Source organism: Hemicordylus capensis, chromosome 7, assembly GCF_027244095.1.
Source record: "Hemicordylus capensis ecotype Gifberg chromosome 7, rHemCap1.1.pri, whole genome shotgun sequence".
Classification (NCBI taxonomy): Eukaryota; Metazoa; Chordata; class Lepidosauria; order Squamata; family Cordylidae; genus Hemicordylus; species Hemicordylus capensis.
This window is the reverse complement of record NC_069663.1, coordinates 12,258,527-12,284,225: the sequence shown is the minus strand read 5'-3', so window position 1 is coordinate 12,284,225 and position 25,699 is coordinate 12,258,527. Positions and strand designations below refer to the sequence as shown.

General features: G+C 47.4%; 1 protein-coding gene and 1 long non-coding RNA gene across 4 annotated transcripts; one reads left to right on the top strand and one right to left on the bottom strand.

Moving 5' to 3' along the window:
* Nucleotides 1-431: 431 nt before the first annotated feature.
* LOC128332420 (uncharacterized) lies at nt 432-7,425 on the bottom strand. The gene is made up of 3 exons (XR_008310649.1): nt 6,910-7,425; nt 3,906-4,047; nt 432-984 (listed from the first exon to the last, which is right to left on the bottom strand). It is a non-coding gene; the product is annotated as an uncharacterized LOC128332420 (long non-coding RNA).
* FCN3 (ficolin 3) lies at nt 5,629-24,977 on the top strand. 3 transcript variants are annotated; one of them, XM_053266677.1, is made up of 7 exons: nt 5,629-5,750; nt 5,886-5,930; nt 11,668-11,703; nt 15,314-15,441; nt 16,329-16,458; nt 21,256-21,390; nt 24,649-24,977. In XM_053266677.1, the coding sequence occupies exons 2-7, from the start codon at nt 5,891-5,893 to the stop codon at nt 24,888-24,890; spliced, it is 711 nt and encodes a 236-aa protein (XP_053122652.1). In that variant the 5' UTR covers nt 5,629-5,750; nt 5,886-5,890; the 3' UTR covers nt 24,891-24,977. The 3 variants fall into 3 exon arrangements, with proteins under 3 accessions (XP_053122652.1, XP_053122653.1, XP_053122655.1); XM_053266678.1 differs by lacking the exons at nt 5,629-5,750; nt 5,886-5,930 and adding an exon at nt 6,618-6,737; XM_053266680.1 differs by lacking the exons at nt 5,629-5,750; nt 5,886-5,930; nt 11,668-11,703 and adding an exon at nt 12,948-13,144.
* The last annotated feature ends 722 nt before the right edge of the window (nt 24,978-25,699 follow it).

Below are 25,699 nucleotides of genomic sequence, written 5' to 3'. Positions count from 1 at the left end.
TAGAAGCAAGGGGTTGGAATTACAAGGAAGCAGATGGAAGCTAGACACGAGAAAGCATTTTCTCACTATAAAAGAAAGGACGGTTGGAACAGACTGGCTCGTTCAGGTTTTCAAACAGAGACTGGCAGCCATAGGTCAGGGATACTGTGGTGATTCCCTGCACTCAGCTGGGGTCAGACTAGAAGACCTCCAAGGTCCCTCCCACCTTTAACATTCCATGATTCAATTTGAACTTGCAGTAGAAGGGGGATACTCTGCCTTGGCAGTGCTTGGATTTCCTTTCTGCAAACTGGAAAATGGAGGAAGAGGATGTTGAAAAGATTACAAAAAAGAAGGCACTTCTGGTAAGCAGATTCAATTATCTTCCTTCCTGGCATCTAGTTTGGTATACAGGCACACTTGGCTCACTCACAACACACACACATATATATGTTCTCTGCTGCACACAGTCAAGTTGCTCAAGGGGTCAAGTGAAAATTATAGTTTCCCATAAGGGAAATAAGGATCTATTATGGATCTGAAGTCCAGGACACAATGTGCTGTTTGAAGAAGCAACAATCACTCTCCCTCATACACACACATCTCTCTCCAGGAAATGGTGATTAATTACTTTAGAGATTATTGCAGCTTTTATGCCCTCGAACAAAGGTGGGGAAATCATCGGTTCACTCTCCAAGATAAGCCTTCAAAAGTGGCATTGTTCCCTGCAAGTACATATAGAGAAACGTGAGTTGCCAAAAGAGAGACGAGATGGATCCTCGCGTACTTCGAAGGGTCTTTGCAGCCTTGGTCTGGTTTTCCACCTGGAATGTGGCAACTGGTGACCCCAATACATGCCCAGGTAAGAGACCATTTTCCAATTGTAACTGAAGATTCCGCTACATCGCACAAGGCCCTGATGGAGGAGCTTTGTTTCTGCTTTCTCTCTTCCAAACAGTCCTCAAAGATGCATGTTCTTCCTGTCGGATATCAGTAGTCCCAATCCTAGTGAAATAACAGAGCATTTAATGGTCCACCAAATGCCATGGCAGGGAAGAAGGGACTTGTGGCATGAATCGCTATGTTGACACAGGTATTCGCCAATAGGTGCAGGAGACAGTGGGGCCATTTCTCCATCAATACTCAGTGGAAGGGAACAGAGGAACTCTTGTGCTGTTGGATGGCTGGTTTTTTCAATTGATTATGGGAGATGCACACTCCAGGGCTGGTGAGTGGGAGGGAGCACAAAGCTGCTGAGTGTGGGGAGAGGTAAGATAACTGAAATGACAGGACATTTAATGGTCCTCCAAATGGCACAGGAAGAAGGTACTTGTAGCACTACTCACTGTGATGTCGCAGATATTAGCAACACTAACACAAAGGGGAGGAGAGCTGGTCTTGTGGTAGCAAGCATGACTTGTCCCCGTAGCTAAGCAGGGTCTGCCCTGGTTGCATCTGAATGGGAGACTTGATGTGTGAGCCCTGGAAGATATTCCCCTCAAGGGATGAAGCCTTAGAAGGTTCCAAGTTCCCTCCCTGGCAGCATCTCCAAGATAGGGCTGAGAGAGATTCCTGCCTGCAACCTTGGAGAAGCCACTGCCAGTCTGTGAAGACAATACTGAGCTAGATAGACCAATGGTCTGACTCAGTATATGGCAGTTTCCTATGTTCCTATGTTCCTAACACTAATATTAGTAATATTAGCACTGTGATGTCACAAATATTAGGTGCCGGAGACATTTGTCCATCACAGTCCACACAAAATAATAATGTAGGAGTGGGGGGAGAGCAGGTCTTGTGATAGCAAGCATGAATTGTCCTCTTTGCTAAGCAGGGTTTACCTTGGTTTGCATTTGGATGGGTGACTACATGTGAGCACTGTCCGCTGTAAGACATGGACCATGGCTAAGTGGAAGAGCATCTGCTTTGTATGCAGAAGGCCCCAGGTTCCTGCTGGCATCTTCAGGTTGGGTTGGGAGAGACTCCTGCCTGTAATCTTGGAGAACCGCTGCCAGTCCGAGTAGACAATACTGAGCTAGATGGACCAGTGGTCTGACTCAGTACAAGGCAGCTTCCTATGTTCCATGAAGATCCATGCTACAGTCATTGCTGCAGAAATTGTGGTTGCAGAGATGGGGGATAGGGAGAATTGCATTTGCTGGCGGCATCGCATTGTGATTTGCTGGACTATGCAATTCCTTAAGAATAGATGTATTAGGTGGGGTGATGCTGTCTGGACTAGAGCCTCCCCCCTGCAAAAATAACTCCATGTGGAAAGGTCTTACCACTACAAGGAATAGCCTTCTCAGGTGGATGCAGGGGTGGTCCAGCACATTTTTCTGCCTGCAAAGGTCAACATGACTCCCCCCTCTATTTGCAGGTGAGTGCACCTGTGGTCACTGGGAGGGATGGCACACCAAGCCTTCCTTACATCCATGCCCGAGGTGACCCCTGGGCTCTGCCTCACGGAAGAGCTGCCCCTGGATGGATGGCTGTTTTGAAGAGATATGAAACTGCTGGATTGCCTGCACTCACCAGCATCCTTTCCCATTACATAGGCACATAGGAAGCTGCCTTCTACCAAGTCAGTTTGAAGTACAGAGGAGAGGGGTCGGATAACTGACAGAGCACTGATCAGAAGTCAGTTTGAAGGGGGTCAGATAGCTGACAGAGCATTGATCTCCACTGTTTTTCAAGTATGGGGCTGTTTGGCAGAAAGAAACATAGGAACATGGGCAGCTGCCCTATACCAAGTCAGACCATTGGTCCATCTAGCTCAGTATTGTCTACACAGACTGGCAGTGGCTTCTCCAAGTTTGCAGGCAGGAGTCTCTCTCAGCCCTATCTGGAGATGCTGGAGAGAAAACTTGGAACCTTCTGCATACAAGCATTCAGGTGCTCTTCCCAGAATGGCCTCATCCCCTAAGGGTGCTCACACATCCCCATAGCACTCACACATGTAGCCTCTCATTCAAATGCAAACTAGGGCAAAGGGGACAAGTCATGCTTGCTACCACAAGACCAGCTCTCTTCCCTGTAACAGGGACTCCCAGGTGTTGTTGACTACAACTCCCATAATCTCCAGCCAAAAGTCATTGCAGCTGGGGGTGATGGGAATTGTTGTCAACAACATCTGGGGATATCTGTTACAGGGAACATTGACAGCAAGTGTGGGTACCATATAACCTGAACATGCTATGGCAAAAGTCCTGCTGGGATGGTGCAAACAAAAATTGCAAGGATATTCCTAGCAAGGTGTTCCTAGTAGTGTGAAGATACCAAGTTTGCCAGCTTTCCACCCTTGGAGAAGCTAATGTCTGTAGTACATGCAGGGCTCCCTAGGGTCTCTTTATGATTTCTTGCTCATTTGATTTTCTTTTCATCAGTGTAGTGATCAGCCACCCCTCTCCTAAAGAGTTAACCGGAAGTGAACCCTGTCCTGACTGGCAGGCTGGTGAACTCCAGGGATCAACCAATCAGCCCACCAGGAAGGCAGGACCTAGAGAGCCGTTGGGAGGAAGGGGATTTTCTTTGTGAGAAGAAGCAGGCTGGGGGTGGGGAGAGCAGGACATGAGGCCATGCAAACAGACTCTGTAAGCTTGTAAAGATGCTTTTGTATATTCCTACATACCTGTTCCTTGCAACTGGGTAACCACAATTTTTAATGCGTGCTGCCCCAACCTAATTTGGGGTGCTTTTTGGAGTATTCTTGTAACCTACTGAGTATTTTTACCTGTCGCTAAAAGCTGAGAGGGCCTCAGACAGAAGCAGTCTGTAGCATTTGAATAAAACTTTTTCTTTTTGTTCTTTTCATTTACAAGCCTCCCCGAGTGGGGTTGTTAACTCAGGAGAAGGTGGGGGCTGGAAGGGGTCATACTCTGGTGCAGCACATCCTCAGACATTCAACAAACTACCAGTTTTCTTACCACATGTAGGCTTGCACGTGAAGGATTTTTGTGTACTTTTCCAGTAGCAAGAGGAAGAGAGTTTCCCCAGGATTCCACCTGATGCCCAGGGTGGGTCAAGCTCTGTTGAAAAGAGGGGTGGTGGAGGAAGCCATTTTTGAACCTACCAGAAATACAGAAGAGTTTTAAGAGTTTTCCAGAAAGCTCAGCGGAGATGATTCAGCATTTCTGTCCCTCACCTGAGCTTGCTCTGAGACAAAGGCTGTAATCTGCTACAATCACCCTCTGTGAAGTTGTGTTATCCTCTGAATGCTGAACTGTGAAATGCAAAGCCTGCCATCTCATGATGCACTTATCTTAGTGAGTAACTTGCAAATGATATTTCAGATCTAACCAACATGTCTCTTATACCTCAGCAGGGCAGCACAACTTCAGCTCTCCTGCAGATGCTGGACTCCAACTCCCATCATACCTGACTATTGGCCATGGTGGCTGGGGATGATGGGAGTTGTAGTCCAACAACAGAAGGAGGAGAGCCAATATGAATATTGAGAAGAGAGCTGGTCTTGTGGAAGCACTCTTGAATCGTCCCCTTTGCTAAGCAGGGTCTGCATGTGTGAGCACTGTAAGATATTCTCCTCTGGGGACAGGGCCACTCTGGGAAGAGCATCTGCATGCTTGTATGCAGGAGGTTCCAAGTTCCCTCCCTGGCAGCATCTCCAAGAGAGGGCTGAGAGAGACCCCTGCCTGCAACCTTGGAGAAGCTGCTGCCAGTCTGTGCAGGCAATACTGAGCTAGATGAACCAAGGGTCTGACTCGGTTTAAGGCAGCTTCCTATGTTCCTATGGATAGCTGGAGTTGTGGAGTCCTGCACTGCACCAGCAGCTGGATTCCTCTCCTTCCCACTGGAATTTTCTGTTTCCACAGAGGTGAAGATCGTGGGTCTTTCTGGCGAGGAGCGACTCGCCATCCTGCAGGGGTGTCCAGGCATCCCAGGAGCAGCAGGAACCTCTGGAGAAAAGGGGGCACCTGGCCCTCCTGGCCCCAAAGGTATCAAATAAGTAGAGTGAGGTCCCAGCAAAAGCTGTCCTTGCTGGAGTGGTTATGTTGGTGATGTTACACCATAAGTAACAACTCTTAACACCATAAGACCAGAGAACAGGGCTGCCTGCTTGTTTTTCTCTCTCTCTCTCCTCTTCAATCTCTGCTCTAAGTTGTCCTGATTGGTAGACTGATATTCTTAGGACTCTCCCATTTTCTTTGTTCTCTCTGTTCCTTCTCTTCTGCCTTCCACCATAAGGTAGCTAGGCTAGTACAAGGTGCAGGTTTTCTACCAAAGTCTGTTAAGCCACAGTTTCCCCCATTGCCGTGAACAGGGAAAACTGCGGAAGTGCTGCTTGTGCTACTGCCCATTTTTATAAGCGTCAGGGCTGACCCACAGATCGGGGGCATCTCTTCCCAGGCAAAGCCTATCTTAGGCACTCCCTCACCCCTTTGCCCATGTGGGTAGGTGCCTCCCATTGGGTGGGTGATTCCCATTGCCCACCCTGGCTGGCTGGCTGGCTAGCTGTGACTGGCTGGTTTGCAGACCCAACAATGCACACACCTACCTGCAGGGGCACCAAAGAGCAGCACATGTCACCCAGGGCATGAGCTGCTGTTGGACTACAACTCCTGTTCTTGGACCAAATGTTGTTGGACTACAGCTCCCATCATGCCTTACCGCAATGGCCAAAGGCCTTTTTGCAGGAGGAGGATGAGAATTGTAGTCCAACAGCATTGGGGGACCCAAGGCCAAAAACCCCTGCCTTAGAGTGAGAGTAGGGATTGTGTGCCCTCAGAGGATTTGAAACTCAGGATTTCTGCGTGAGTTCCTGTTCAGAGCATGCCTCTTGAGCCAAAGGTGGCAAGCTGAGAGTAGTCACTCAACTAAGTGCCCATTCCTTGTCTCTGCCTTTTTAACCTCCACACTCTCCTCACTGTGTTTTGTCTTGCTTTCAGGAGAGATGGGGCTACCTGGGAAACAAGGGCCGAAAGGAGAACAAGGTAACTGCACTGCAGTCATTTTCCTTTTAAGAACAAATTCCAGAGGGAGAGCCATGTTAGTGTGGTTGCAGCAAAAAACCAAAAACAGAAAACGAAAACTCCCAAGAGTCCCGAGGCATGAAAGCCAGGCAGAGGTGTATCTAGGGTGGGGCAGGCAGGGCACGTGCCCTGGGCACCACTTGAAGGGGGGCGCAATTTCTTAAAATTATTATTATTATTATTTTAAAAGCTGCCAAAAACAAAATGGCCACCGCATATGCTCAAATGGCCTCTGTGAGGCCCTAGGCCATACCAGGCCTCACAGAGGCCATTTGCGCTTTCGTGGTGGCCATTTTGTTTTAAGCTGCCATGTTTAAAAATTTTTTTAAAAAAATGGCCACCGCACATGCTTAAATGGTCCCTGTGAGGCCCTAGAGGCCAGCAGGGGGGAGGGGGAACCTTTGCAGACCCCCCCCCCAGCCTTTAGGAAGCCCCCTGAAGGGGCTACAGGTAACTTAAAAATATATACAATGTAAGTCACTGTACACATATTCAGATATGTGACTTGTATGTGACCTTCAGACTTGTATTTTTCTGCTGATATTATGGTAAAGTTATCTGAAAGATGGGTGTCAGATGTTTGGACAGAGGGCGCAATTTCAATGCTTGCCCTAGGTGCTATTTTCCCTAGATACGCCTCTGAAGCCAGGTTTCAAGGAGAAGAACACAGGAACAGCCCAGCTGGATCAGGCCCAAGGCCCATCTAGTCCTGCATCCTGTTCCCCACAGTGGCCCACCAGATGCCTCTGGTGAGCCCACATGCAAGAGGTATGTGCATGCCCTCTCTCCTGCTGTTGTGCCCCTGCAACTGACATTGAGAGGCATCTTGCCTCTGAGGTTAGAGGCGGCCTACAGCCCTTGCTCAGACTAATAGCCAGTGATAGACCACCTGTCCTCCATGAATTTGTCTAAATCCCTCTGTACGTCTCTTTCCACATACCTGAGGAGACTTTGGACTTGGCTTCCTCGGAGTGCCACTCCCCTGCCCTCCCCTCTGACCGCATAACAAAACACTTTTGAAACTGGACTGGAGTGCCTTTGATAAAGCATTTTTGATATGTGATATGGCACAGCAGCCTGTGGTTTAAAGTGAAGAGAGTAAATAAGAAAGCAAAACAAAAGATCCCATTCCTGAAGGAACTCTTTGGATCTTGGCTAACAATCTTGTTTAACGCTGTCCTGGTCTGGTAGTAACCAGTCCTGTGAATAATTGGGGAAGGGAGGCAAACCCACCTCCCACCTTTTGGACGTTGCCACTGCCACCAAGTGGGAGACTTTATTTCCCGGCTGCCTCCACCAAACAGCCCACCCTCTCTCTCTCTGGCTCCAACATTGTAGTGATGGGAAGGATTTGAGGGAGGACTAGGCCTCACTTATAGCAACTGCTGGGAGGGTGGGCCTTTCCTAAATCCCAGGACAATAAAAACAGAAGGATCAATCCAGAGGACTGGGAGCCAACTACACTCACAGCCACCGGAAGAGGAAGAAGAAAAAGCTTTGTTCTCCGTGTTTGTGAGGGAAATTGTTTCCCTTTATTGTATTGCTTGGATCTGAGTTGCATGGTTAATGAAAACTCTCTTGCCCTCGCTCCTCGCTCTCGCTCTCTTTCTCTCTCTGCTTTATGAAAAGACAATTGTTATTATTGCATACTCTTGTTTTTCTTTTAATCTAATAGTAAACCCTTGTTGGTGAAGTGTGTTACTCTAAGGTCTGCCTTAGTAACACGCTTTTGGAGGCCTAGGACTACTCAGCCCTTCTAGAGAGGGTTTTGCCACTTTACCCCCCACCCCCAGGAATCTTATATGGAGAGAGTGGTTTGTCCCACATAAAAATAAAGTGGATAGTGGCAGCCTACTGTGAATCCCTTGCAGTTAAGGATTCACCCCAGTGAACTCCACCCACCCCGCCGCCCCGGCTCTGGTAGGCACTTTGACATCACCGCAGATGATGATGATGATGATCATAAATAAACTTTTTCAGCTTCCCCATAACAAATTGTTCTCTGGGCGGCTCACAACACACAACATTAAAGCATCCAATAAAAACACATCAAACACATCAAACCACAGGTAGAGTAAAATAAATTGCCACCTTACTAAATTGGAGTGGGGAACAAAATTGATAGTCCACAAGAGATCTGAACAAAGGTATGTCTTAGCTTAGAAAGAAAAACAAAACAATCCAACTTATATTCCCAGGCATCATTTTCTCAATATTTTATTTTTTAAAGCCCATAGGATAATAAAACAAAGTAGGATAAATGCATACAATTACTCTGTCTAAAACTGCATCCCTAATGCATCCAGTTTCACGAGGAGCTTTCCCAGACAGCAGGCTTTAATGCAGGTTTTCTGAGAGGCTTTACTGATATTCCCCTCAGGGGCTGAAGCCGCTCTGGGAGGAGCGGAACGTTTCAAGTTCCCTCCCTGTTTTCTCTAAGATAGGCTGAGAGAGATTCCTGCCTGCAACCTTGGAGACGCTGCTGCCAGTCTGTGAAGACAATACTGAGCTAGATAGACCAATGGTCTGACTCAGTATATGACAGTTTCCTATGTTCCTATGTACTGCGAGTTCAAAGTTGCCCCCCGCTCAAATTGCCACAATAGTGGATTTTTTTTACCCCGGGTAGATAGATACTTTATTTACGGCCAATGGCCAAAACATTTAACTGGATATAAATCGGGCTACATTCTAAGGCATGATGAAAAACCTGAATGGTGTGTGAAGTGCTCACAGGGACTTTGGGGTAAATTTGGCCAATATGTGAATGCACACCTCCATTCCGGAGGAGATGTGAACTAAAATCCAGTTGTGAAAAACGTCCAGCTTTTCAGACTTTCCAGCTGCTGCTGCTTCTGCTTCAACACCTCTGATCCTTCTTCCTCCAGATTCTTCTAGCAGTTTTTCACCCTGTCTCTGCCTGAAATCGATTTTTAAACTCTGCCTTTTATACCCTAAAACTACTCAAAAGGTTAACATAGGAAATCATGTACAGCCTGAGGTCAAAAGGTTAGCCTAAGAAATCATGTACATACAACATAATGTTAACAGCACACAAAATGGAGGACCTTTTGTGCCTCCTTCATAGGGGCGTATCTAGGGTGGGGCAGGCAGGGCACGGGCCCCGGGCACCACTTGAAGGGGGTGCCATTTTTAAAACTTAAATTTGTTTTTAAAAAATGGCCAATGATAACAAAATGGCCACCGCACATGCTCAAATGGCCTTTGTGAGGCCCTAGGCCATGTCAGATCTCACAGAGGTGATTTGAGCATGCACAGTGGCCATTTTGTTTCCAGCTGCCACTTTTTTGAAAATTTTTATTTTAAAAAATGGCCACTACACATGCTTAAATGGTCCCTGTGAGGCCCTAGAGGCCAGCGGGGGGGGGGGGGGGTGTTAGGGGGAAACTTTGAAGACCCCCCCCACAGCCTTTAGGGAGCCCCCCAAAGGGGCTACAGGTTAAAAAAATAAAATTTAATATAAGTCACTGTACACATATTCAGATTGGCACTATGTACAGAGAATCAGGGTTTGTGTATACTGAGCTGATGCTTATGAGCTAGGATTGTATTCATTTGCTCTTACTTTGCTTCTTATGATGTTAGTTAAATGTGATGTCAATAATATTAATGGTGAGTTTGTCTTTGAATCAGTGTGAAATCCTTAGTATTAAGGCCCACTGGGAGTTTCTTGCTCTCTTTCTCTCATTTTAACTGTCTTTCTGAAATACTTGAATATATTCCAAGCAGTGAATACAGTTTACTCTGCACATCCTTTAATTATTTTCAGAGTATCTGGGAAAAGTCAAATTCTCCATTTATTTTTAAAACTTATGTAATAGTGATGCTACAATGCATAGTAGAGAATTAGACAGGCACTTCTGTTTAGTTTTCCAAGTACACCTCCACATAGTATTTGGGTATTTCATGAGCCCCAGCATACTGAAATTTGTAGTTTTCCAGCATTTTTTGGTCTGGCTACGTCCATTGCTAAATAGTTTTTGAAATATTAAAAGATTAACAAGCTTGACTTGTATTTTTGAGCTGATATTATGGTAAAGTTATCTGAAAGATGGGTGTCAGATGTTTGGACAGGGGGGTACAATTTCATTGCTTGCCCTAGGTGCTATTTTCCCTAGATACACCACAAATGCATGGTAGCTTTCATGGGCTACAGCCTACTTTGTCAGATGCAGGAAATGTTATTTTTGACTGAGTGATATGTGGATCCTGAGAAAAAACAATTCTGAGGGGCAAAAAAGGCTATAAATGCAAAGAGTTGCAGAACACCTGTGGCATTTCTATGCAGGGCCCAAGTGTCTATAAGATGCAAACAGTGAGGTCTACCCAGGTTTCCCTCCTAACTGGCATCCACACAACCAAAAATTGGGAGCACACAGAGCTCCCAAACCTGGGTAGAACACATTTCTTGGTTGTGTGAATGACCTCAGTGACTTACTCACAAATGATGGATGGACCTTCTTCCAGTGATGTTATGCTAATTTAATACCTGTGGTGGGAAATGAACCCATAGTCCCTATTAAGTCTGAATTGAATAGAATCACATTTGGAGACAGTGTGAAACTGCTGAGCTAGAATTTATATCGCTACTTCATGCTGGGCCCTGCTCTATAATCCCAGAGTCCCCGTTAGGCAACTATATTGCATCTGCAATCTGCCCTGCCGCATATGACGGTAGGGAATTTGTTCACCCACCCCCCACACACTTTAAAAGAACAAGAAATATAAATAGATAACCATCACAGTGCAGGAGAGGGGAAACACACTCTCACAAAGAACGCAAATACCTTACTTAAGCCCTGTTCACACATTATGCTCAACATTCATGCCATCTGTATGGTGTGTATGCAGGTGCAGACAAATATGAAGGTACACTTATTCACAAGTAAGGTTGAATGCAGGGACAGCCGTACAGGATCTGAGGTGGCAAGCCAGCCTCTGAACACCAGGTGCTATGAAACACCAATGGGAGTGGGGCAGGAGTGTTGCCCTCTTTCCCCCATTTTCCATTTGGATAGGTGACTACGTGTGAGCGCTATCTGCCGGAAGAACTCCTCTTAGGGATGAGGCTGTAGGTCAGTGGCACAGCATATGCCTTGCACACAGATGGTCCCAGGTTCAATCCCTGGCAGCATCTGCAGGTAGGGCTGGGAGAGACCCCAACCTGAAACCTTGGAGAGTCTCTGCCAGTCAGTGTAGACAAGACTGAGCTAGATGGACCAATTGTCTGCCTCACTGTCCTAGGTATGTTTATATGGGTGGAGAACTGGTCTTGTGGAAACATGCATGAATTGTCCCCTTTGCTAAGCAGGGGTTGCCTTGGTTTGCATTGGATGGGTGACTATTTATTTATTTAGCACATTTTTATACTGCCCCAACCCAAGGTCTCAGGGCAGTATATGTGAGCACTGTCTGCTGTAAAATATTCCCCTGAGGGGACGGGGCTATAGCTCAGTGGTAGAGGATCTGTTTTGGGTGCTGCTGAAGGTCCCAGGTTCAATCCCAGGCATCTCCAGGTAGGGCTGAGAAACAGCCCTTGCCTGAAGCCTTGGAGAGCTGCTGCCAGTCAGTGTAGACAAGGGTCTAACTTGGCACCAGTCAGCTTCCTATGCTCCTAATATAAATGTCTGCTTGTTGCTCTTTGTGTGGTAATATGTTTGCTTCCTTCAAATACCAGGAGAGCCGGCAGACCTTTCGACCCTCTGCCACAATGGTGAGTTCCTTTAATGCTGCTTCAAGGAAATCCACCCCACCCACCCCGCTTACCACTGCCTACTTAATTGCTTGAGACAGAAGCACCTCAGGAGTGCAGCCCTCAAGAAACTGTCAGTTTTTCAAAGGCTGAAACAATCACCCTTTCCTCAAAGGAATATGTGGACTTTTCAAATCCCACGGCTTTTCTCTGATTCATTATATATGGTTCAACTCCCCCTTTTCATGGTAAGAGGCTCAGCTGAATAAGAGGTAATATACCGACAATGCTGCACAGTGTACAGGTTGCTTCAAAAAACATTTCCAAAGCACCAATTAACCAAGATATACATGTCTTAAAAATGTAGACCGGGGTTGCCAATCTTAGGTCCAAAGATGGAGCTGCCTTTGCACGTAGTCCGGGAACTGCAATGGGTACAGAATGCGGCGGCCGGACTGATCTCTGGGACAACCCAAAGGGACTATATAACACTGATTTTAAAAGAACTGATAGATCCTCCCCCTTAAGTAGGGGGAAATCCTCAAGATTTTAAAAGCGCAGGGGAGTAGCGGCAGGAGGGAGGGCATGCCCTCAGCTCCTGCTGTGGGCTTCTGGTGGCATCTGGTGGGCCACTGTGTGGGCAGGACGCGGGACTGGATGTTCTTATGTTTAACTGCACTGGCTGCTGCTATGTGTCCAGGCAAAATACAAAGGGCTGGTTATCCTATACCATAAAATGGTTAGGTGTGCGGCCGTGCTGCCCGTGTCTTTTTGGGCAGTTCTGCGCATGCGCGGAGCGCGTGCGCAGAACTGCCAAAAAGATACGGCTGCCCAGACACGGGTGGCCATGTTGTATCTGAGCAGGGAGAGGCGGCGGTGGCGGCGGCGGCAGAAAGGACTGGCCTCGCTGGCGGCGAGAAGACTGGCCCCACTGGCGGTGGCCGAAAAGACTGGCCCCGCTGGCGGCGTCCGAGAGGACTGGCCCCGCTGGCGGTGGCTGAGAAGCCTGGCCCCGCTGGCGACGGCTAAGCCGCCGCCGAGAAGCCTGGCCCCACTGGCGGAGGCTGAGAAGCCTGGCCCCGCTGGTGACGGCCGAGCCGCCGCTGAGAAGCCTGGCCCCGCTGGCGGCGGCCGAGAGGACTGGAGAGGAGCTCACTCAGAGCTCCTCACTCCTTAAAGTCTCTTCCTGTACTGGCGCTTTGGCCGAAAAGAACGCAATAGGCGTCCTTTTCGGCCAAAGCGGCAGTATGTGAAGAGGCTTTAAGGAGTGAGGAGCTCTGCATGTGAGCTCCTCTCTCCTTCTCTACGTGGTCCCGGGCAGAAGAGGTCTCGGCAGCTGGGAGGGCGGGCGGTTGCTCAACACAGAAGTTGCCGTCTCAATATTGATCGTTTAAAACAACAATCACCGCAGAATGTGGCATGTTAATAAGCGGATTTTATTTGCAGCACTTTAATAATGCAGGTACGTTCTCCAACCGAGTGTAGCACTTCCTCTTTTTAAGTTTGCAGTTTGTGCAAGTTTACTCGGAGGAAAGTACTGTTGCTTTTCACAGAACATCGCTGCCCCAGTATTATGAATCTATCTGTCTGCTTAATAAATATTTCTTAATATGCAACAGTTGGGGTTGGCTTAAATAATATGATTAGGTTTGGTGTTCTGTCTGCCAATCTTGATCTGACAAGAAAACTGCGATAGGTAAGCAGTATTTTATCAAAATGGATTTTAGTGTGAAATATGGCACGGCTTAATCTCTATGTTCTAAAAATGGCTGTTGGCAAATTGAAAGCATCCCCCCCAAAAAAGGGCAAGAGAAAGGAAGAAGGAATAAATTAAAAAAACAACACCTAGCGCCCGTTATTATAACGGGCTTAAAATTACTAGTTACCTATAAAGCCCTTAACAGTTTGGGCCCAGGGTATTTAAGAGGGCATCTTTTTTTGTCATGAACCCTGCCCCATCACAATCTTCTGGAGAGGTCCAGTTAAGATTGTCACCAGCTCGTTTGGTGGCAACTTGGGACCAGGCCTTCTCTGTGGCTGCCCCGGGGCTTTGGCATATGCTCCCTGTTTATATAAGAGCATCTCCTTCTCTGTTTGCTTTTAGGGAGATCCTCAAGCCTGTTTTCTCAGGCTTTTAACTGAAATTATTTTAAGCTGTTGAATGTTTTTAAAAGATTGTTTTTACTGTATTTTGTGAATTTGTACCTGTTTTAAGGCTGATTTATATTGTCTTTTAAATTTTGTACACCGCCTAGAGATGTACATATCAGGCAGTATAAAAATATGATAAATAAATAGAATAATATAAACTGCAGCTCCCCTGCCACAATGGCTTTTTGCTTATAACTGTAGACCTCCCAGCCTTGGGTCCCCAGATGTTGTTGGACTACAGCACCCACCACCCTCTGCCACAATGGTCGAAACCATAGTGGCAGAGGGTGATGGGAGTTGTAGTCCAACAACATCTGGGGACTCAAGGCTGGGAACCCCTGATGTAGACCATTATTCAACCCCTGCTAACTGGCCAAAGAGACAGCTTTTTAACGTGGTGATTCTCTTTATTTAGCAGAGGGGGGAGTAACTGGCCCTATCTGCCCCCAGCACAGTACCTCCAGTGACTATTGCTGGTGTATGTCTTACATTTCTTTTTAGGTAGTGAGCCCTTTGGGGACAGAGGGCCATCTTATTTATTTATTTGCTGTTTCTCTATGTAAACTGCTTTGGAAACATTTGTTGGAAAGCGGTATATAAATACTTGCTATTATTAAAGCAAAGCACGAAAGAGGTAAGAGGTTGGATATTTCTCCCCAAAAGGACGTAAAAGGTGGAGAGGCAATCCTAATTTTGGTTAGCGATTGACAGAACATTTTTGAGGTTAGAATGCAGGTTAACTCAATGTACTCTTGTAAACACGTTTCTTGCAGAACAGAAAGCAAAGCCCTGTTTTAAATAATACTCACCTCTACATCTTGGAATCTTGGAAATGTGCTTTTGATTCTAAAATTAGAATCAAAATGATGCTAATCCAGTAGGATGATAAAAGCAGAGCCAAATGGATTCTCAACAAGAGATCTGAATTATTGGCCAGTGGCAAGAGGAAAGAGTCAAACAAAGTACTTAACTCCATGTGGGGCTGCCACTGAAAATGGAAATTTTGCTGTGTTGTTGAAATATGATTGTGCATTCAGGCCTCCTACAGCCGGTTTGTTTGGGGAAAGTTATATACAATTCTCAGCTAGGGGTCTGAAGCACAAGCCTGCCACGGGGTTTCTCCTAGTCCTTCCCTGTAAGCTAGGAGGAGGCTCCGTCCTATCAATCCCAAGTGCAGCTCCCTAAGTGTTTTTTGTGGGGCTGTGTGGAGCTTTGGCAGAAGCCAAATACTCTGCACTGTCCCTCAGCACCGTGCAGAGGTGACTGTTACCATTGTGCAGTGGTGTGCTTTACTTAGTGTTGGGGGGGGGGCTTCTTTAAGGGAAACCCTGCAACATCTTGGAAGGAGTGTACCGAGTGCTGGGAAGTGTCGCCCTTCCCAGAGCTTTCCCCATAGAGCTCCTAAGAGTTCTTGGAGATCTGCTGTATAGATGCACCTTTCTCCTTTCCCTTTGAGTTCTATCATGTCATTTGATCCCAGGGCCAAGGAACTGCAAGGAGCTATTGAGCAAAGGGGAGATTTTGAGCGGGTGGCACACCATCTATCTGCCCGACTGCCAGCCACTGCGGGTCTTCTGTGACATGGACACTGACGGAGGCGGCTGGCTGGTGAGTGATCGTCTCCTAGATGGTTGCATCAAGGAGCTTTTCCAAAAGGCGAGGCTTTGCTGCGGAGAAAAGTGGTGTAAATCTTTCCCTGCTAGTGCTAACTGAGCAAAAGCAGTGATTCTCCTTGCTGAGCAGAGGGAGAGCAACTGGCCCTATCCATCCGCAGCACAGCATCCCTCCAGCGGCTGTTGCTGGTGTCTATCTTCTGTTTCTTTGTTAGTTTGTGAGTCCTTTGGGGACAGGGAACCATTTTATTTTATTATTTTATTTTATCGATTGTCATTTAGTGTGTATTATGTTTTGTTAGCATTTCTGCCTCCCATGATCCATCACTATCACTATGTTTATATTACTTTATAATTTACAATATAGTTTACATTTATATATTCATTCTTTATGTCTTTTTTCCCCAATTGTATCATTGAATCTGTTGGGTTGTATTTTGGATTTTTAAATTTAGAGTTACCTTTTATTCAGGTAAATACGGTATACAACAATATACATAGAACACCCTGAAAAATTAAAATCAAATTGCACTAAGAACAAACCAATAAAAACCAGAAACTTCAGTCTCTGGTCAAATTATCAGCCATAGCACTGGTTTGGAGACTTCAGAAACCCAGTGGGCTTCTGTGCACATATAACGGTAGCTCAGGCATGTACAGCTTGGGCTGTCCTGCAGTGGCTGGACTACAACTCCCATCATCCCTGACCACTGTGGGATGATGGGTGTGAGAGTTCCAAAGCAGCTGGAGGGCCAAAGTTGTGCAGCCCTAGCTGGACCAGGATGGTTGAGTGGAATAACACAAATTCAGACCTCCTTTGGTCACTGATGGCCTGCCCTTAACCCACAATATTCTTTCCACACTTCTTTCTCACTTTCTCAGGTGTTTCAGAAACGAATGGATGGATCTGTGGATTTCTACCGCACTTGGGACACCTACAAGAAAGGCTTTGGGAGCCAACTGTCAGAATTCTGGTTGGGCAATGAAAACATTCATCTTCTCACGCGAGAAGGTATCGGTTTTTTGGTCTGTGGACCTTTTGTCTGCAACAGAGCCCTGCTATTCCTCCATGAGCCTCCGGGAGGCAGGAAAGAGCTGCAATCCCCCCACCCACCCCACCACCACAGGACTGGATTTACTTGCAGCAGTCCTGTGTGTGTAGAGGAGCATCTGACCTTTCCACTACCTTTCCACACTGCACCAAGTCTGAGTATTCCCGTTATCGCAACACCCAGCTCAAAAGCAATAGGACTTTTTTTATTCTCACCACCAAAAAGGGGACCCCGATGTTAACTATATACATACAATACTTACCCAAACAGCAAATGACTCTGAATTTAAGACAACCCCCTTTAAAAGTAGAGGTTAAATGCAGGTTATACCTGCATTTACTCCAAAGGAACAGGACTCTGAATTTAAGATGACCTCCTGGCTTCTAAAATAAAAAAACCTGGGGGCGGGGGAACCTAGTCTTGGATTCAGGTAAATACATTACAATGAGAAGAACCACTCAAATGATCACCATAGACTGCACGATTTAATAAATTCAATAAATTGAGAGACTTGGGGGTTTGAACTAGAGATTGGGTCCAAAGCTGGTTCTAGCCTAATGAGTTGCATATGTCCAGTCCATGTGTATGTTTAGGTCTTTGAGTGTGCTTCCAGGCATAAGGGTGTGTAACATCTACAGAGAATGTGAACATTAAGTATTGGCTAAGTTTGGTACAGTAGTGTAGCAACATTGGAAGTCGTCTGGGTGAAATCTGAACATAGGGACATAGGAAGCTGCCATAAACTGAGTCGGACTGTTGGCCCATCGAGCTTAGAATTGTCTACACACACTGGCAGCAGCTTCTCCAGGGTTGCAGGCTGGATTCTCTCTCAGCCCTATCTTGGAGATGCTGCCAGGGAGGGAACTTGGAACCTTGGATGCTCTTTCAGAGCAGCTGCATCCCCTAAGGGGATTATCTTACAGTGCTCACGCATGTAGTCCCCTATATATATGCAACCAGGGCGGACCCTGCTTAGCAAAGGGGACATTTCATGCTTGCTACCACAAGACCAGCTCTCCTCCCACAACATGGTCTTTGCCCGGCCAGCTGTGCAATGCTTCCTCTTTCAGATGCAGGGGCAGTCCCTTCATGACGTGCTTGCCTCAGGCAGTGGATTATTGGGGCAAGGCAGCAAAAGGGCCCCTAATGCCTCCACCAGAGCAGCTCTTTTGGAATTATCATCTGACCCTTGCCAGCTTTGTAGGGAGCATGGGGAGAAGAGAGAAGGCATCCTCTCCCCACACTCCTTGCCAAGCTTCCAAGCAGTATGAGAAGAGGCTGCTGGCAACTGTCCCTCCCCCTTGCTCCCCACCCCATGTTCAAAGCTTGGAAGAGTTGGTTATGAAAGGGGCTGGCCCCCACCACAAGGGTGAGGCAAGGCAGCATTTGGGGCCTGGCCTTTGGCACGGCAATATGTTAGTCAGTGGTTCCTGACCTGCAGGCCTCCAGATGTCACTGAACTACAACTCCCATCATCCCTAGCCACAATAAATCATAGCTGGGGTGGATGGGAGTTATAGTTCAGCAACATCAGGATGCCCCCAGCTTGGGGACCTTGTGTTAGGTCACCCTCAAGTGCATGTCAGGTTACAGCTTCCAGTTCAGGCCATTGACTCTGGAGACCCCAGACTGCAGAACTGGGGTGGCCCTTTCATGAGGGAAGGTGAGGCAGCCAACACAGGCGGAAGATCACTGAGGCACCAGCAGAATGCCTGTGAAGGCCTCCAAGCATCCTATCTTGCCCATGAGCTGGGTTCGGCCTCCCTCGGGCCTCAGAGTCCATGCCTGGGAGACGGGAGACTGACAGCACCTTCTCCTCCTCTTCCTGCCAGTCCTTGTCTCCAGAGTCCCAAGACAAGCCACGTGTCTCTACCAGAGGCTCCACTGCCCTCCTCTCATCCTGGCCCTCATCATCAGCCCTTAAATGGCTTGAGGCCCAGCAGGAATGCTTCCCATGGGGTGGGGCTCCCAACAGAAGTGCTCTGCCTCTGTGGGGGTCGCACGTTGCACCACTTTCGAGCTCTTCCGCCACCCCCTTCCCTTGGGGCTGAATCCCAGGGCATCGATCCTCCAAGTCCGGCATGCGCCCTGTGACGTAATCAACCAGGGAGGTCAGGGGACACACGCGGGCATGTCTGGACGGGCATGTCTGACGCCCTGTGTAAGTCCAGTAGGCACCACTCCCTGTGGCTCTCCACAATGTCCTCTGTGGCTTCCACTGGAGGACTCTTCAGGACTGATCTGTCTCTTGCAGCCTTTGCAAGAGTACCTTTCCTTATGCTCCTCGAAAAGCTGGCAAGAAGCACAAGGAGAGGAGGCTGCCGACAACCTTCCCTCCTCTCTGCCCCCCATGGGCTTACAAAGCTTACAAGGTCTGGTTTCGAAGGGGGCCTGGCCCTCCTGCCTAGGGGTGTGGGGCAAAGCAGGACCACAATACCTCGGGCTGCCTCTTGGCAGAAGCCACCCTCAAACAGTTTCTGCAGAATCATCTCCTAGATTCAGGGATGGCCACCCACAGACCCTGACATGATCCTGACATATAGGAAGGGAATTGTCCCCCTGTTAACTGAGCAAAGAGGCAGCTTTTACAAGTGGTGGATCTCTTCTATTCAGCAGGGAGAGAGCAACTGGCCCAATCCAATCGCAGCACAGCATCCCTCCAGTGGTTGTTGCTGGTGTCTTTCTTATGTTTCCTTTTTCGACTGTGAGCCCGTTGGGGGAGAGGCAGCCATTTAATTAATTAATTTTATTTCTCTGTGTAAACCGCTTTGAGGACTTTGGTTGAAAAGCGGAATATACATATCCGTTGTACGTACGTACAATGTAACTCAAGCTTGTTAATGGAACTGCCCCGGGGCGATTGTTGAACACCCCAAAACTGTGTCCGGGCTTTGTGTGGGGAAATTAGCTCAGAGTGGAGCAGTTCCATGTCAGAATAATTTTTGTGCAAAGCTTTGGTGGCAGAAAAATGGAGAGAGAGAGAGAGAGAGAGAGAGAGGCTGAAGTTCAAAAACAAAGAAGATTTTATTTGAGGGTAAGGGATACAATGGAGTAAATCAATTAAAGTAATATTACTACTAAAAATATGTTACAAGATTAACCAGATAACTGCAAAGAGGAAATTTAGCTTAGTGTCCAAATTAAAATAACTTCTAGGCTGACCAGAGAAAGGAGGCTGGAGAGAAACAGGTTTGGGGCTTTAAGAAGAGAGCCCGGATAGGGAGCGCAGAGGGGAACAGGTATTACTCTACAACCTTGTCCTCCCTTTAGCGGTGATTGGACTCATGTGGCTCTGTTGCAACTGAAGAGCTTCTTTCTTCAGGGATGAACTGGGAAGCAGCAGACAGCAGCAGTGAGGAGCCAAGGGGGGTTAGACAGCAAAGAGAGGTCCCCAAAGTGTCTGTTCTCAAGTAGCCAACCTCTGGTTGCAGCAAGGCTGGCTGGGCAGATCGGACCAGGCAAAAGGGCCAATCTGGAGGGTGGAAGCAGAGCAAAATACGGCCAAGAGTAATGGCGGGTGTTAGGTCTAGCGCCCAAATCATGGGTGACTCACACTGGGATCCAGATGGAGCAGACCAGGGAGGACCTGGGAGACTAAGTGGAGCACTCAGGGAAGCACACTGGCTCAAGGAACCAGGGGCAATTCAAGCCCAAATCGTGTCTTGGGGTTACATTCCAGTTGCTCTTCTTGCTTGAATAGCATAGTTCTGGGGGATCTCAAAAGGTTCCATTGTTTGTGTTTGCTGCGCTGTGCTACAACACAATGAGCCGGGTCTCACGATCAGTGAGACCCAGTTTCAGGAGCTGAGCAGGGAGGGAGCCCTGGGTGGCCAGATCGGCCGCCCACACGATTGGTGGCCCTTGGATCCAGGAGGCGGCTTTTCACCTCCCCTCGGGGGGTCTCCTCGTGAGCAACCGCACCACGGAGCCGCACCACAGCTACTCATGATCGGAAAGCACGGGTTTGTGGAGCACTCGCTCCGCAAACCCGGGCTTTGAGGAGGGCTAAAAAAGCGGGCTAGCCGCTTGTAAGCCACTGGGCTCGCCTGGTGATTTACACCATCAGCCAAAATCGGGCTAGGCTCCCCTAGCCCTATTTTGGCTGATCGTGAGAATAGCCCCAGTGTTTGAATGGGTCAAGTGTACACTGTTATGTGAATGGATGTGCAAACACGGTATCTCTTGGGTCAGAAAGATCTAGTAAACTAATCAGTATTTTAATGGGTACATCTCTGCATTTCTATCATCCACTTAGCTTTCTTCTGATAGGGAGGGAGTTTGTATCACAGAGCCTTATCTGACTTCCCTGCTGAGGTAATGGGTTTTTAGCTCTTTTGAGGCATCTCTGGAGGGGAGGTAGACCAAAGGGGGAGGGGGTCAATCTCTGTGCAGAGAGAGGCCCTGAACAGAGAGTTAACTTTTGTGAGTTAACTCTGGAGCCTACTTAGGCGTCCCGGCATAGGGAAGGCATTTCCTTTCAATTTGGCTTTGGCAGGTGCTAAATCTGGGGGTAACTGTCTCACTGCCTACTAAGTGACTGATCCCCATGTGCCAACAAATGGAGGGCTCATGATCTTGTGAGATTCCCGAGCATGTCGAGAGAGAAAATCCACAAGCTTGTGGTCTCAGGTATAAGCAGAGAGGCTTCTGGGAGCCCACAGAAGAGCAGTGCTAGCAACAGGCTCAATGGCCAAAAGTACACCTTGTATAAAATGCAACAGGCAAGTTAAAGTGAATTTCTGCTTTCTCTCCCATAGGGGAGCACCAGCTCCGTGTGGACTTGGTGGACTTTGATGACCGTAAGACCTTTGCTCTTTATCAGTCTTTCCAGCTCCAGGGAGAAGATGACAAGTTCCGGCTTGTTCTGGGAGCCTACCTGGCTGGCTCTGCAGGTGAGGGACTGAAAAACTGCTCTCATTCTATACATGCTTATCCCACTTTTCTTCCCTGGCTTTTCTTTAAAAAACAAAACAAAAAACTTGCCTATAATTATTTTTATGAAATCTAACTACCCCTACAGAACAGGACATCAAACAGGACCTTGACCAATGTGGTGTTTGCGGAACCTATGAAATTCAGGCTCTGTACCCCTGCTAACTGGGCAAAGAGGCACCGTGTGATTCTCTTTATTTCGCAGGGGGAGAGTAACTGGCCCTATCCACCCCCAGCACAGTACTTCCAGTGACTGTTGCTGGTGTCTATCTTATGTTTCTATTTAGAATTTGAGCCCTTTGGGGAAAGGGATCCATCTTATTTGTTTGTTATTTCTCTGTGGAAGGGCGGTATAGAAATCAAATTATTAGTATTGTTTTCTTGTTTACACAGTCAGACAGGTGTTATTGACTGGTTTGTTTTATCCAGACACCGAGTCCTTCCCAAGGACCTAGGATGGCTGAATTTTATTGTCAATGTTGTTGCTGTTGTTATAGATATCGTTGCAGAATATAGGCTGTTCTCAGTAAAGCTGTTTTTTGTAATTGGCTGATAGTGATTTCTGTGGCCCCTATGGTGTTGAGGTGCTCTTCAAGGTTTTTGGAACTGCACCCAGGGCACCAATGACCACTGGGATTATTTTGGTCTTTTTCTGCCACAGCCTTTCAATTTCAATTTGTAGATCTTTGTATTTGGTGATTGTTTCTATTTCTTTTTCTTCTATTCTGCAATCCCCTGGTATTGCTATGTCGATTATTTTAACTTGTTTTTCTTTCTTCTCAACTACAGTTATATCTGGTGTATTGTGTGGCAGATGTTTGTCTGTTTGTAGTCGGAAGTCCCATAATATTTTCACATCTTCATTTTCTTCAACTTTTTCAATTTTATGGTCCCACCAATTTTTGGCTACAGGTAGCTTGTGTTTTTTGCAGATGTTCCAGTGTATCATCCCTGCTACCTTGTCATGCCTTTGTCTGTAGTCAGTCTGTGCGATCTTCTTACAGCAGCTGATCAGGTGGTCCACTGTTTCATCTGCTTCTTTACAAAGGCGGCACTTGCTGTTTGTTGTTGATTTTTCTACTTTGGCTCTTATTGCATTTGTTCTTAGTGCCTGTTCTTGTGCAGCCAGTATTAAACCCTCTGTTTCTTTCTTCAAGTTGCCATTCTTAAGCCATTGCCAGGTCTTGCTGATGTCTGATTTTCCACTTATATTGTGCAAATATTGACCATGCAGGGGCTTATTTCTCCATTTTTCTGCTCGGTTCTTGACTTGTTCTTTCTTGTAGGCCTGCTTTGTTTCATTGGTGTTGAATAGTTTTGCATTATTGACCATATGAAGTGCATCTTCTTCACTGTCCTTGATATATTCTTCAAGGCCTCTTTTCTCCTCCTCTACTGTTTGATGGACTTGCAGCATTCCTCTTCCACCTGAGCTGCGAGGGAGGTATAGCCTATCTATATTGCTGCGGGGGTCCAGAGCATGATTGTTGGTCATGATTTTCCTGGTCTTACGATCTAGCGTCTCTAGCTCTGCCTGGGTCTAGTCTATTATTCCTGCAGTGTATCTGATAACAGGTATAGCCCAGGTGTTTTTGGCTTGTATGGTGTTCCCGCCATTGAGTTTGGACTTGAGGATTTTTCTAACTCTCCTGATGTATTCACTTCCTATTTTTCTTTTAACTTCAGTGTGTGCAATGTTGTTGTTGTTGTTGTTGTTGTTATTATTATTATTATTATTATTATACAGGGTATATAGATAATATGCAATGCAATTCTTCACATATACTCTTCCATTCAGCAGTGAACTGCAGGATATTCAAAACTCTCATGCAAGTTCCAAGCGCACTCTTCCTAACCATGCACAGGCTGTTGCAGGCTTACATACTACTTCTAGCACAATTGTACCTTTTGTATACAAGTCAAACAGGGACCTTGCAAAGTATTCACAGCTCCACTTGCTGGCCAGCTCTTGTATTCCAGGAGTCACCACCTTTGTGTAATAAACTAATAAGAACGACCCCATTTTTGTAGGCAAATTCTAAAAAACTAGCCAACCCGCACAGAGCATCTGTGAACTCTTTGAGGCTGACTGTTCCTTTCTTCCTCCTGCCCCACTCTCCCTCCCTCTCTTCTGCCCCACATTCTTGCCCCCTCCCCTCCCTCTTGCCCTCCCTCACCCTCCCACTCCTCTCTCTCACCTTCCTTCCCTCTCACCCTCCTGCCCCAGTCTCTCCTGCCCTCCCTCTCCACCCCCTGCACCTCTCTCCTGCCCTCCTCCAGGCTCTCTTGCCCTCCCCCTCCCCCAGGCTCTCTTGCTCTCCCCTCCTCCCCCTGCCCCACTCCCTCTTGCCCTCCCCCTGCATTTTTTAAAGCTCTACTTACCAGGCTGCCACCGCTCCTCCTTCCCGGATGACGAACAGGAAAGTCCCGCTGCCCGGTTCCCTCCCACCCCAGCCTTCCACGGGCTCCTGGCCTCGGCGGCTGGTTCCGGTGCCGCCTGGCTGAGAAACGCCTCCATGGCCTGGCCCGCCACTGGGCCGAGTGCCACCCTTGCGGCCGGGCCCGCCACGCCTCGTGCCGTCTCCGTGGCCTGCCGGGCCTGCTGCCACTGCTTGCTAGTCTTTGCGGCCGGCCTCTTTGGGGCCGGCGCCGTCTCCTCACCGCCTCAGCCAGGCCGGGCCAACCGCCATCTTGGCCCTCGGCCCATCTTGGCCCTCCACCACCACCCATTGCCGGGCTGGGCCTGCCAGTGGTCCTGGCCCACTGCCAGCCAATTCTCCTCTCTCCTGGGTGCGCCAGCCAATCAGGTGCTTCCGCAGCCCAGCCAATCAGCTGGGCTGCCAGGACGCACCTTCTATGGCACACCCAGGAGAAATATAGATAGACAGATATTCTCTCTCTCTCTCTCTCTCTCTCTCTCTCTCTCTCTCTCTCTATATATATATATATATGAAATTTGCCTTCAAAGACCATGATGTTGGTCTTACTAGTTGATTACACTTCTAGCCTACCTTTTTTCTATAAAACTCAGTATGGTTGTACGGGGTTCCAAGGAAGTCTCCCATCCAAATATTGACCTGGCCCACATCTCCTCAGCTTTAGCAAGGCTATTGATAAAGTTCCTTTAGCAAGGTACCTTCAGACCATGCTCTGGGACTGTACTAAGCTGTGTTACCTGGAACTGAAAGGTAACAACATCATCTTTCTGTGCTTTGCAGGTGACTCCATGACTGCCCATAATGGGCAGTTTTTTTCTACCTACGACAACGACAACGACAGTGGGACGCAGAACTGTGCTGTCACTGTGCATGGCGCCTGGTGGTATTCAAACTGCTATTCTTCCAACTTGAATGGGGGCTACCCAATTGGGGATCGGAAAGGACAGACATATGGCATAGACTGGAGAACTGGCAAGGGAATTGGCATCTCCTACAAGCACACCGAGATGAAGATACGCTAAACAGATGCCATCTGGGGCCTATGGAAAGGGTGGGGTAAAGAGAATTAAGTGAATAAAAAAGCAGGTGTGGTGTGTGCATTATCTTTATATCTGTAATATAAAGCTGCTTGGGCCCCACTGACTGACTGACTCGCTCACTCACTGACATGAAACTCCCAGATCAAAACATGAAAGATTAAAACATGCCATTTTTGCAGGTAGGCTTTAGATCTTGCCCAGACTAGCAACAAAATAATAATTACTGTCCCGGAGAATGCGGGAAAACTCTCTCATTGGAAAGCATGGGGGAATGATCCCTCATAGAGCTATAAGCATAATAGCCACAGAGAGAGAAGACCTTAAGATGCTTGCAAACTCCAAACTCTTGCTGATTGATGTGGAACTCCCAGACCCAACCACAAAAGATAGAAACATGCCGTTTTTGCAGGTAGGTTCCAGACAACCCAAAACACCAAAACCTTCAGAAAATATAATTACTGTCCTAGAAAATGTGGAGCAATTCTCCCATTGGACAGCATGGGGAATGATACTTCATAGAGCTAGGAGAAGCATAGAGTCACAGCAATAATATGTTTGCAAAACCCAATGCCTTACTGACTTACTCACTGACTGACATGAAACTCTGAGACCAAAGCACAGAAGATGGAATCATGCCATTTTTTCAGGTAGGTTCCAGAACTTGCCTGGACTACCAACCCCACCCCCCACCCCCCAAAAAACCAAAACCCTGTACTGTGTATAGTTTTGGTTACCATATCTCAAAAAGGACCACATAGAACTGGGAAAGGTGCAAAAGATGGCATCCGAGA

What these genes read in the sequence shown, in the direction of transcription:
- FCN3 (XM_053266677.1), top strand. Translation starts at nt 5,891, where the DNA reads ATGGGGCTACCTGGGAAACAAGGGCCGAAAGGAGAACAAG. An exon ending in AGGGCCGAAAGGAGAACAAG is followed by an intron (nt 5,931 to 11,667) that starts GTAACTGCACTG and finishes TTCAAATACCAG; the next exon opens with GAGAGCCGGCAGACCTTTCG. An exon ending in CTGACGGAGGCGGCTGGCTG is followed by an intron (nt 15,442 to 16,328) that starts GTGAGTGATCGT and finishes TCACTTTCTCAG; the next exon opens with GTGTTTCAGAAACGAATGGA.